This window comes from Trichechus manatus, unplaced genomic scaffold (assembly GCF_000243295.1).
Source record: "Trichechus manatus latirostris isolate Lorelei unplaced genomic scaffold, TriManLat1.0 scaffold00028, whole genome shotgun sequence".
Taxonomy (NCBI): domain Eukaryota; kingdom Metazoa; phylum Chordata; class Mammalia; order Sirenia; family Trichechidae; genus Trichechus; species Trichechus manatus.
In genome coordinates, this window is record NW_004443964.1 from 1847148 (window position 1) to 1858627 (window position 11480).

Genomic DNA, 11480 nt, shown 5'->3' on the forward strand with positions numbered 1-11480 from the left:
CAAGGGGGTCCTTGCTGCCCTCTGGGCTCCAGGACAGAAACCGCGGCCCAGGGCCCTGAGGGGCAGACCAGGAAGGAGCCGCTTGGAAACACTGACAGCAGCAGGGGCTGTGTGCCTCGAGGCGGGGTCAGTGGGCGGGCAGGTGGCAGGCGGGCAGCCCTTCTCGGGGAAAGCCAGTCGGTGACTGCCGCTGCCCGGAGCCCTGCACGTGACAGTGGATGCAAGCGGCTCCATGGCCTCTGACTTGGCAGGGCCCTTGTCCCCCTTCCTGCCCCCTTGGGGTCTTACGGCCTTTCCCCGAGCCATCCCTGCAGCCTTGGCCATGGTGACAGCCTCCAGGGTAGGGTCTGGGGTGAGGCAGGGTGATGGGGTCCAGGAGAGACATGCAGGAGGGTTCCACAGCCTCAAGACCCTGACCTCGAGGAGGGGCACCACGAACCACTGCCACACTCGCTCTGGACTCAGGGCTGGGCAGGCTCCCCAGGGGAGGCTACAGCAGCGCCCAGCGGCCGGCCACAGGACTGCAGGCTCCATCCACTCTGCGGCCGCCCCTTCAGTCCTGCCTGCCCTGTGCTGGGTAGCTGTACCCACAAGTGGGGTCTCAGGCTGGCCTCTTGGAGCAAGGAGTTGGGGTGCTGAGGCTCAGGGCTGCTCCATCCCAGACCACAGGGGGTTGAGGGTAGACTGGGGAGCCCGGGGATGGGTAGGGGCTGGGGATCCCAGGAGAGGAGGGGCTGGGGGGGGGGTCCCTGGGGCACAGCCTGGGTGGGGCTCCTGGCCTCAGAGGCTGCCGGGTGACCGCTGTCCCCCCTCCCTTGGCAGACGGCGCCCCCCTCAGCGAGCTGTCCTGGTCGTCCTCCCTGGCCGTGGTGGCTGTGTCTTTCTCTGGGATCCTCACCGTCATCGTCCTCATGTTGGCCTGCCTGTGCTGTAAGAAGGGCGGCATCGGGTTCAAGGTGAGGGCCGGGCTGGGCTGGCCCGTGGCCGGGGCTGGCCACAGTATCCACCAGACCCTGAACTACCATCCCTCCTGGGGCCACCAGGTCACTGCTGGCTGGCCGGGGCCACCATGAGGCCACCTGGAGACCCCTAAACTCCCGGCCTGGGATTATACCTCTTCCTCTGGGGGCTGGGGGTTGCCAAAAGGAGAGACCTGGGGGCTCTTGGGGATCCCAGACCACTGCTTCCCCACTTGGGGGCCTCTCTGGGAGAGGGTGTGGCCTCAGCTGTCCCCAGCCCTGCCCCTAGGCCAGGCCTCCAAGCACCCATGGTTAAGCTGAGAACCAGGAGGGCAGGGTGGGCAGAGATGGCCTCCTGACCTTGAGAGGGAGGGGCTCGCTCCCCAGACCCCGACTTCTTGATGGAGAAGGAGCTGCTGCCTACATGGGGCCCCGAACCCCCCTGCCCATTTGAATCAACAAAGGAAGACCGACCTTCCCTGGCCCCACCCATCTTGCTGTCTGGAACCACCCGCCGGTCTGGGGACCTTCTGCTCCCAAGGAAGGAATTGTGCGTGGGTGCTGGAAAGGCCTGGGATGGACAGCCGTGGTGATGGCTGCTGTTTATGGGAGGGGCAGGCCTTCACAAGGGCAGCTGTTTCTGGGCAGGGGGGCTTCCACAGTGACTCTGGGCTGGATTCTAGAGCTGGGCCTTCTCCCCTCACCAGGGTGGTGGTGAGGGTTTCTGGTGCATCATTTGGGGGTACTGTTCTCCACCCTGCAGCCCCCATGCCTGCAGCTCTGGGTGGGGAAGACCAGGCTGAAAACCCCAACCAGAGGCCCCCACCACTGGCGTCACTAGGGTTGGTGTCAGTCAGTGTGGTCACTCATGGTACCCCCCCATGGACCACTTCCCAAACCAGACCTTACAGAAGCCTTTGTAATGTTTATTATCAATTTTCATGGTAGGATAAGATGTGATACATAAGAGTTGTAAATGCTTCAATGTAATATCTCAGACTATATGAATACTAACAACATTGTTTCACAAAACTTTTCTATATTGAATTACATGATTAGTTACAATGTTATTAGTAACTGAGCGGAAGCTTTTTTTTATTTTTCTCCTTTTCCTTTAATTACTACTTCATTCTCAAAAAAGTTAGTGATATAAATACTAACAAATACCAACTACCACAATACTGTAGCTAAAACACCAGAGAATTTGACAAAATCAGCGACTATAAAAACATCAGCAGCAACAAAAACAACAGACCCGTAGCCATGCAGACGCAACCACGTGATTGGAAGCGTCATTGTAACTGGGTAGTAACCACAGCTCTGATGGGAGGGTTCAAAAAGTAAATTAGCATAGAGATTGAGCCTTGTAGGTATATTGATACATGTCAGCTGAGCTTGGAGCCCTGGTGGTGCAGTGGTTAAGGGCTTGGCTGCTAATTAAAAGGTCCAAAGTTCGAATGCACCAGCCGCTCCTTGGAAACCCTGTGGGTCAGTTCTACTCTGTCCTGTAGGGTCGCTATGAGTCAGAATCGACTTAACTGCAATGGGTTAAGCTGGGTTTAGGAAAAGTGTTTTTGTTGTTATAGTTAACTCAGGGATATTTTTATAAAAAATAATAAATTTCTGCTGAAACACTGTACAAAAATTTTATAGACAGTCATTTTGGTGTCACCCCATCTGATGATGTCACCCCGTGTGGTCCGCACCACTCCCAGTGACGCCACTCACCCGCACCCTGCCTGCCCGGGTGGGCCCATTCTTGCTGACCCAGCACATTACTGAGTGGCTGAGACTTCTGGCCATTTACAGGCCAGTGCGGTCAGCTCCACCCCAGGCCAGAGGTCAGATTCCTGTGCCCGGAGACGCCCCAGATGCTCCCCCTGCCGCCAGCTGACCCTATCGTGGGACTCAACCTCACCCTGTCTGTATTTCAGGGGTACCTCCATTCTGGCCTCCTGGGTGCCTCTGACCCCTAGAGGCCCATCCCCAGCCATTGTGTCCCAGAGGTGGATGGGCTGGGGACACAGACAGCTGCTGTGCCCACATGTGAACCCTCCGAGGAGGGCCCAGGCCCCTGTCCCATGGGGTCCCAAGGTGGCGCTGTGGCCTCTGGGCGCCATGGGGGCCCAGGGAGGCTGTCCCCTGACCTGTGGGCATACAGCTGGCCCAGGCAGAGCTGGGTTTTTTTCAGGAGGATGCTGGGGCCGGGGCTGCAAGGCTGTTTGGGAGTGGGCAGTCCCTCCTCTGGGGCTGTGTGAGAACAAGGCCCCAAACGATGGCAAGCTGCAGCCCCGCCTACCCGTGCCCTCACCTCCAGAACATGGTGCTGGAACATTCCAGTGGCAGCGTGCCTTGGTGGGAGGGCCTGCCTCCACAAGGGCCCCTCCTGGGCTCTGGGCAGTGCCAGGCCCACCTGCCTTGGGCTTTGCTCCAGACGGGGCCGGACAGCTGGGTGCCATGCTCACTCTGTCCTACCTGCTCGCCCGCTTGGCCAGTGGCATCCGGCAGGCCTCCAGGTGGCACAGCCAGGTAACGGGTGGAGGCAGGGCCAGACCCCAGGTCAGAGCAGGAGGACATCTGTTCCTGGGCACCTCTCTGGAGCCGGTGGGTGGCGGGGCTGTGGCCACAGCTGTAATTAGAGGCTCCTAGCTTGGGTACTGTGGTAAGGGGGTGTGGCTCAGACAGCTCAGTAGCCCCAAGAGTGGTCTCCTGGGTCCTTGGGTAGGGGAGTACCTGTGGTTCTGTTCTCTCTGGCTGCAGACTTGGACTGGCCCATAGGGCCAGCAGAGACCCCTACCTCTCTCCTTACAGCTCAGAAAAGGTAGGGTGTCTCAGGGTCACACAGCTCCTAGTCCTGCCGTCCATTCACGTGAGCACGAGTCTGGAGTGGGACAGCTGGACTCCTCTGAGCTTTGGTTTTCCAAGCTGGGCTGTGGGGTTTTGGGGTCGCCCTGAGGGCCCAGCGAGTGAGGCTGGAGAGGTCATTGTTTTATTATGCCGTTGTTTTAAGGAGGGCCCAGGGACTCATTGGAGACTTCGGCTCTCTGCTCGGAACTGTGCCCTGGAGTGGTGTGTTAGCACGTGTGCACGTGTGTGTGCGTACGCATGTGTGTCACTGTGAGAGTGCATGTGTGTGCGCGTGTAAGCGGGTGTGTGGCATGTGTGCATATGTGAGCAAGTGTGTTGTGTGTGCCTGTGTATGAGGATGTCAGTGTGAGTGTGCACGTGTGAGCACTGTGTGCGTGAGTGTGAGCATTGTGTGTGTACATGCACGTGTGAGCATGTGTATGAGAGCGTATGTGTGAATGTGTGTATCTGCATGTATAAGGGTGCACGTGTGCATATGTGGGAGAATGTGAGTATCGCGCATGTGTGTGCATGTTAGTGCTTGCGTGCATGCGTGTGTGTGTGTGTGTGTGTGTGTGTGTGTGTGTGTGTGTGTGAGTGTACGGAGGGGTCTCCCCAGACAGGTGCAGCAGCCCCATTTCAAAATAGCAGCCTGTCCCCGTGTGCCCCAGCTTCAGGCTTCCCAAGGTCAGGCTCTTAAGGAGCCCTGGGCGCTCCCAGGAGGTGGGTGTGGACGGCTGGGGAGCAGTAGACGGCCCACCCGGGGCAAAGGTCATGGGCTGCCACCAGGCAGATGGCTGTGGTAGGTGGTAGGGGTGCCAGGCCTGGGGAGAAGGATAGCGGGGAGCTCCTTGCTCCAGGACACTCTGGAATGCTCCTTGAAAGGGATGGGGGTACCAAGTTACTTCTCCCAGTGGACACTGCGGTAGGGTGGGGGTGATGGAGCCCCTGTCCTGGCTGCCAGCCCTGACATGAGGTGGCCGCCCCATGGCAGGGCCCAGGGGTGGGGACTGCTGGGTGTGGGGGGGATGCTGAGAGTTTTGGGGGGCTAATTTTGGGTGGGCTGGGCCCGCTGGCCTCAGCACCCTTGCTTCTGCCCCCTGGTGCCTCCAGCCTCCAGCCTGGCTAGGTCAGGGGTGGTGAGGGGGGTAGGGGGATGGGTGGGGGTGGGGCATTGGCTGAAGCTGGGCCCCAGGCTCCTGGCCCCCATCTGTGAGCTGGGCCTAGTCCTCTCCTCCCTCGGCTCCTGTCTGTGGGAAGAAAATGTCTCCCTCACCAACACATACCAGCTCCAAACCCCTCTTAGGACACTGGTGTTCCTGCAGAGAGGAGGGGGCTAGGAGTGTGTATGTGGGGGGGGGGGGTTCTGCTCTGCCCTGGAGGGGCAGCTGGTGGGGGCCTGAGCTTTGCTGTCTGTGGCTGGCGGAGTTGGGGGTCTCTACTGCTGAGCCAGACCCTGGGGCAGCCCAGCCCCACCTGTAGTTCCGGGGGGCAAGGAGTTCACTGTGTTCCCCCCCAACTCGCAGGAGTTTGAGAACGCTGAGGGGGATGAGTACGTGGCCGGCTTCTCTGCGCGCGGCTCCCCGGCGGCCACGGCGCGAGGCGGCCCCGACGTGTACATTCTACCACTGGCCGAGGTCTCGCTGCCCGCCGCCAAGCAGCCGGGCCGTTCAGGTGAGTGGGCCTTCCCTCTGCTAGGTGTGGTGGGGGGCTGGCCGCCTGCCTTCCTCTGTCAGCACCCTTGGGTGCCCCTGGGGGCCCCAGGGGTTGTGTGGGGTGTGCAGCTCACCCTGTCAGTGGGCTGGTCTCTGGGGAGGCCGAGGACTCATTTCCAGTGCTCCCTGGAGTGGAGGCAGCCACCCCACTTCTGTTAGCTGGCCCCCCACTTCTGCCCCTGCTCTGGGACCCCCTGTGGCTGCACCCCAGGCCTAGCTGTTGGTTGAGGGCATGTGTGGCCCCTTCTCCTGTGGCTGGGGGCACCTATCCTTCACCCTTCCCTTTCCCGAGGGGCTCTGGGGGCAGGGGGAACCCGGTCTGTGGTCCTGGGACCATTGGCCACCCACATGCTGTGCAGGCCTGTTGTCCCCAAGATGTTTGACCTCAGATTCCCGCCCCCTCGGAGCCGTAGAGGGACATGGGCCCCATTGTGTGGCTGGGTGGGGCCCACCCACACGGGGGAGGGGATTCTCAGTGCTCTGAGAATTGGCCTTTCACTTGGGCTCTTGAGGCGGGGGTACCGCCAGCTGATCCCCCCAGCCGTGGAAGTGCAGCTTAGGGTCCTCTGCCCCTAGCCTCTCTCCACCTGCCTCCCACCCCCGCTCACTGCAGGAGCCCCATTCTGACCTGGAGTCGGGGGGCCTGGCCTCAGGCCGCTCAGGGCAATGTTAGGTCCCCCCTCCCTGGATGCTTCTAGCCAAAGGCACCTTGACCCTCCCCACTGTCCCCCTCAGCTCCTCCTGGAACCCTGAGGAAGGGGGTGTCAGGCCAGGGGCTGAGCTTCTGTCCCCTGGTGGCCCTGTGAGGGCTCTGCTGGCACCAGTCCGTAACCATGGCGACAAGCAAGTCCCACAGAGCACAGTGTCACAGGCCCACCCCAAGACCCCAGCCTTCGTCATGGACTGGGGGACCCCAAGGCACCCACCCCCACCCACCAGCCAGGCAGAGCTCAGGCCCAGCACCCATGGGCGTGTGTACATCTGTGGACAGAGCTGAGGGCCCGAGGGTGGACTCTTTTTCTCCTGAGGACTCCCTTGACTTCCTGTGTGACCGTGGGCCTGAGTTCTGTGCTGGACACTGGGAGCTGGGGGGCCAGAGGCCACCCCAGAGGACACCTTTGAGAGCCAGCTTCTGCTGCCTCTCGGGGACTGTCCCCATGGACAGGCACCAACAGGAACCCAGAGGAAGCCATGACGGCCCGTGTTCTCTGTTTTTGCTGCTCTGGCCTCACCGTCCTGGGGGTGCTCTGCTTCCCGAGGGGGAGAGGGAGAGATCTGGGGTGATGCTGGATAACACCCCCATCTGCACACTTGCCTGAGACCCCAGGGCTGGAGAGGAGGGTCCGGACAGGCTGGGCCCAGGGGAGGAGCCCCAGGACACAGGGCCCCAAGGCTTCTGGCCATCAGCCTTCCTGTTCCGTGGGGCTCTGGTCCCTGGATCAGCTCCCCCACCCCTGCTCCCCGGGCTCCATCCCAGCCACTTTGAGCCCCTGCCCCATGACCCTTCAGGCAGTTGGCGTGGGAGCAGAATTCGGGGAATCCCTCGGGGTGCAGGCAGGGGTGTGGGTGGGCTTGGCGACTGGCGTGCCCTGGCCCCTCCTCCCAGCCCCGCTGACCCTTCCTCCCGCTGACCTCAGCCAGCCAGGCTGCAGGCAGAAAGGGCCCAGTGTGTCCGGCGCAGCGGTGCCAAGCAGCCCCCAACAAAGGGGCCTTTGGAGCACAGGCACCGGGATGCCAGGCCGTGGCAGGGGTGAGGGGACGGCCTGTTCCAGCCCCCACCTCCGCCTTTGCCACCAGCTTCTCTGGCCCAGCCCCTCTGCCTGCCTGGCATTGCCCAGCCCCCACGGTCTCCCACCCTGGCTGGTCCCTGCACTCCAGGCACCCCTCCCAGCCCTACCCAGAAAGATGCCCGGGAGGATCCTGCAGCTCCTGGTCTCCTGGGCACAGCCCCCCCGCCAGAGGCCCTGGCCCCTGATGGCAGCCCCCAGGTGTGGCCTCTGCCTCCTGAGCTGGCCTGCCCTTCCCAGCACCAGGGAGCTCAGGGGTCCCTCCAGAACTGCTCCCTCGAGCGGCTGGGGTAGGGGGGCCAGGGAGGAGGCTGGGTAGGTCCTGAGCGCCCCGTCCTGGTACAGTGCAGCTCCTCAACCCCACAGACCTGGGCCGGCACAGCCTCCTGTACCTGAAGGAGATTGGTCACGGCTGGTTCGGGAAGGTGAGTAGGGGCAGGGCTCGGTACACCTGGTGGTGGGAGGGAGGGAGCCGCCCCAGCCCTGGAGGCAGCCACTCCTCTGCAGATCCCCAGGTGTCCAAGCTGGGGCGCCTATCATCAGGGCTGGGCAGGTGCAGGGACAGCATCTTGGCCCTGGCTTCTCCCCAGACCCCAGCCCTTGATCACCACAGACCCCCAGAGAAAGCCAAGAAAACTGGGGAGCTTGGGGGAGACACACAGAAAGACCCAAATGTTACAGCTAGAGGGTTCACTGGGGAGGGACCAAGTGCCCATTTGCAAACGAGAACTGAGGCGTGGAGCAAGAAGGGACTTGGGGCATGAGGATGAGAAGGGACTTGGGGCGTGAGGGGTGAGGAGGGACTTGGGGCGTGAGGGGCGAGGAGGGACTTGGGGCTTGAGGGGCGAGGAGGGAGTTGGGGCGTGAGGGGCGAGGAGGGACTTGGGGCGTGAGGGGTGAGAAGGGACTTGGGGTGTGAGGATGAGCAAGGACTTGGGGCGTGAGGGGCGAGGAGGGACTTGGGGCTTGAGGGGCAAGGAGGGACTTGGGGCGTGAGGATGAGGAAGGACTTGGGGAGTGAGGGGCAAGGAGGGACTTGGGGCTTGAGGGGCGAGAAGGGACTTGGGGTATGAGAACGAGGAGGGACTTGGGGCGTGAGGGGCGAGGAGGGATTTGGGGCATGAGGGGCAAGAAGCGACTTGGGGTATGAGAACAAGGAGGGACTTGGGGCGTGAGGGGCGAGGAGGGACTTGGGGCGTGAGGACGAGGAGGGACTTGGGGCATGGGGACGAGGAGGGACTTGGGGCGTGAGGACGAGGAAGGACTTGGGGCGTGGGGACGAGGAGGGACTTGGGGCGTGAGGGGCGAGGAGGGACTTGGGGCGTGAGGACGAGGAGGGACTTGGGGCATGGGGACGAGGAGGGACTTGGGGCGTGAGGACGAGGAAGGACTTGGGGCGTGGGGACGAGGAGGGACTTGGGGCGTGAGGGGCGAGGAGGGACTTGGGGCGTGAGGACGAGGAGGGACTTGGGGCATGGGGACGAGGAGGGACTTGGGGCGTGAGGACGAGGAAGGACTTGGGGCGTGGGGACGAGGAGGGACTTGGGGCGTGAGGGGCGAGGAGGGACTTGGGGGGTGGGGACGAGGAGGGACTTGGGGCGTGGGGACGAGGAGGGACTTGGGGCGTGAGGACGAGGAAGGACTTGGGGTGTGGGGACGAGGAGGGACTTGGGGCGTGAGGGGTGAGGAGGGACTTGGGGGGTGGGGACGAGGAGGGACTTGGGGCATGAGGATGAAGAGGGACTTGGGGCATGAGGGGCGAGGAGGGACTTGGGGCGTGAGGATGAAGAGGGACTTGGGGCGTGAGGGGCGAGGAGGGACTTGGGGCATGAGGACAAGGAGGGACTTGGGGCGTGGGGACGAGGAGGGACTTGGGGCGTGGGGACGAGGAGGGACTTGGGGCATGAGGATGAAGAGGGACTTGGGGCGTGAGGGGCGAGGAGGGACTTGGGGCGTGAGGATGAAGAGGGACTTGGGGTGTGAGGGGCGAGGAGGAGCGCGGGCCTGAGCGCCCGGTGGTGCCCCGGTGCAGGTGTTCCTGGGGGAGGTGAACTCGGGCAGCGGCAGCAGCCAGGTGGTGGTGAAGGAGCTCAAGGCCAGCGCCAGCGTGCAGGAGCAGATGCAGTTCCTGGAGGAGGTGCAGCCCTACAGGTGGGCCGCCGTGCTGGGGCCTGGACTAACGTTCCCAAAGCAACCTGTGGGGGCGGGTGACGGCCGCCTGGGCAGGGGTGGGGCGCTGCGGCCCCTGTAAACAAAGGCAAGCTCTGTGCCGTCCACCCTGGCTCCTCCCTGCCCTCTGCCGGGGGGTGGGGGGCGGCCCCCTCCCACCCGCTGCCCTCTGCTCCTGGGTGGTCAGGGCGCTGTCGGCTCCACAGGGCCTTGCAGCACAGTAACCTGCTCCCGTGCCTGGCGCAGTGCGTGGAGGTGACGCCCTACCTGCTGGTGATGGAATTCTGCCCACTGGTGAGTCGGGGTGTCCACGGGGCGGGGTGCACCCACCACCTCTGCAGGCCCCCCACTCTGAAGCCCCTCTGGTGCACAAGGCCGGAAGAGAAGGTCAGCCAGACTCCCTGGGAGGGACTTTGCCTGGGCTGGGGTCCTCCCTCGGCCCTGCCATTGGGTCACCCACCTGTGGGCCTGATACCCCAGAGCGGGCTCCTGGGCCTGCCCCACCATCTCCAGAGGAGCCTGGGGGTCAACCCCATGAAAAAGGGGGACTCTTCCTGGGGAGGGCCTGCTCCCCATCTACGGCCTCAGGGGAGCCTGGATGATGGCGGTTTTGAGGGCAGGAGGGCACCCCCAGCCAGCATGGGTGTTCACGCTCCTCACTTCCGTGTCAGGGGCCACTTCCCAGAGCTGACTCTAAGTCCTGTGACCGCCAACTGTCCCCCTTGGGGCCTCTTCCCATACAGGCCCCACGGAACACAGCTCTGGTGGTGGGCTGAGCCCAGGCCAGGAGCGCTGAGCTAGGGCTGCCCTCCAGGCCCCCAGGCCAGCTGCTTTTGGCTCCTCTTGGCTGTAGCAGTCACCTGCCTGGGCTTCCCTTGGAGTCTGGGCCCTGCCCCTCCTGGGACACCCGATTAGTGTGTCACCCGGCTCAGCTCCTAGCTCAGCTCAGCTCCCGGACTTAAGCACAGCCATCTGAGCCCCTGGGTTCTCGTCTGTCCAACAGGGCACAACCCTATTGACCCCACAGGGCTACTGGGGATAACGGGGTGGTTTTGAGAAAGCATTCTGGACTGGTGGGGTGCCATGGTGGGTCCCCTTGCCTGTCCCACAGGGAGACGCCCCCACTCCAGGGACAGTGCTCCTCTGGGCATCTGCGGCTCGCCGGGTGCCTGGCTACTTCCCAACAGGCCTGTGGGTGGGGCAGGAGGAGTTGGGGAGGTGGCTGGGTTGGGGCACAGAGCTCTCTCCAGACGGGTGGGGGGCTTGCTCCCGGCCCACTCCTCAGCCAGCTGTGACGGACTCGCTTCTCTTGGCAGGGGGACCTCAAGGGTTACCTGCGGAGCTGCCGGGTGGTGGAGTCCATGGCGCCTGACCCGCTGACCCTGCAGCGCATGGCCTGCGAGGTGGCCTGCGGGGTCTCGCACTTACACCAGCACAAGTACGTGCACAGGTGAGGACCCGGCACGGCCGGTGGGGTCAGTTTCCCTCACCTGTGGGTGTGGGTGAGAGCCATTTCACGAGAGTGTGGCGGCTCCCTGGGGTTGTCTTTGGGAACCATCTCGTGAACCACTCTGAAAAGGATTTTGTTACATAAAAGAAATTGGGGAGACATGGCTAAACGCCCGCCCTGCAGGAGAATTAGCGGGAGTGGTCGGCTGGGGCCGCCTCTGCTGGGCTTGAAGCCTCCCCGCTCGGCCTCAGGCAGTTGGCCGTCCTCCGCACCAAGGCGGCCAGCCGCCCCCCGTGGGCCCACGCCAGGCCTCCTGGAGGGACAGGGACGGAACAGCTGGGCCTGCACTGGAGGGAGGGGGCTGGCTCCGTCCTGCTTTTGGCCCTGGCCCCTGATAACCGGCCCAGCCCTGGGGAGCACAGGGGCCACTTTGGAAGAGGTGCGACGGATGAGTGGCCGGCGAGCCCTGGACGCCGCACGGGCCGTCCTCCCCAACAATATCCTGGTGCTGAGTGATAACACCGCAACTCCAGCATCAGTGATTTTGTTGAAG

The 11480-nt window shown here is 63.2% G+C and overlaps 1 protein-coding gene across 1 annotated transcript in view; it reads left to right on the forward strand.

Annotated features, from left to right (window-relative positions):
- Window positions 1–699: 699 nt before the first annotated feature.
- AATK (apoptosis associated tyrosine kinase) overlaps window positions 700–11480 on the forward strand; it is an 18543-nt gene continuing 7762 nt past the window's right edge. Inside the window, exons 1-7 of the mRNA XM_004374095.3 lie at window positions 700–703; window positions 823–956; window positions 5333–5480; window positions 7654–7733; window positions 9341–9459; window positions 9684–9771; window positions 10794–10927. Coding sequence (XP_004374152.2) covers window positions 700–703; window positions 823–956; window positions 5333–5480; window positions 7654–7733; window positions 9341–9459; window positions 9684–9771; window positions 10794–10927 — 707 coding nt within the window. The remainder of the gene's footprint in view (window positions 704–822; window positions 957–5332; window positions 5481–7653; window positions 7734–9340; window positions 9460–9683; window positions 9772–10793; window positions 10928–11480) is intronic.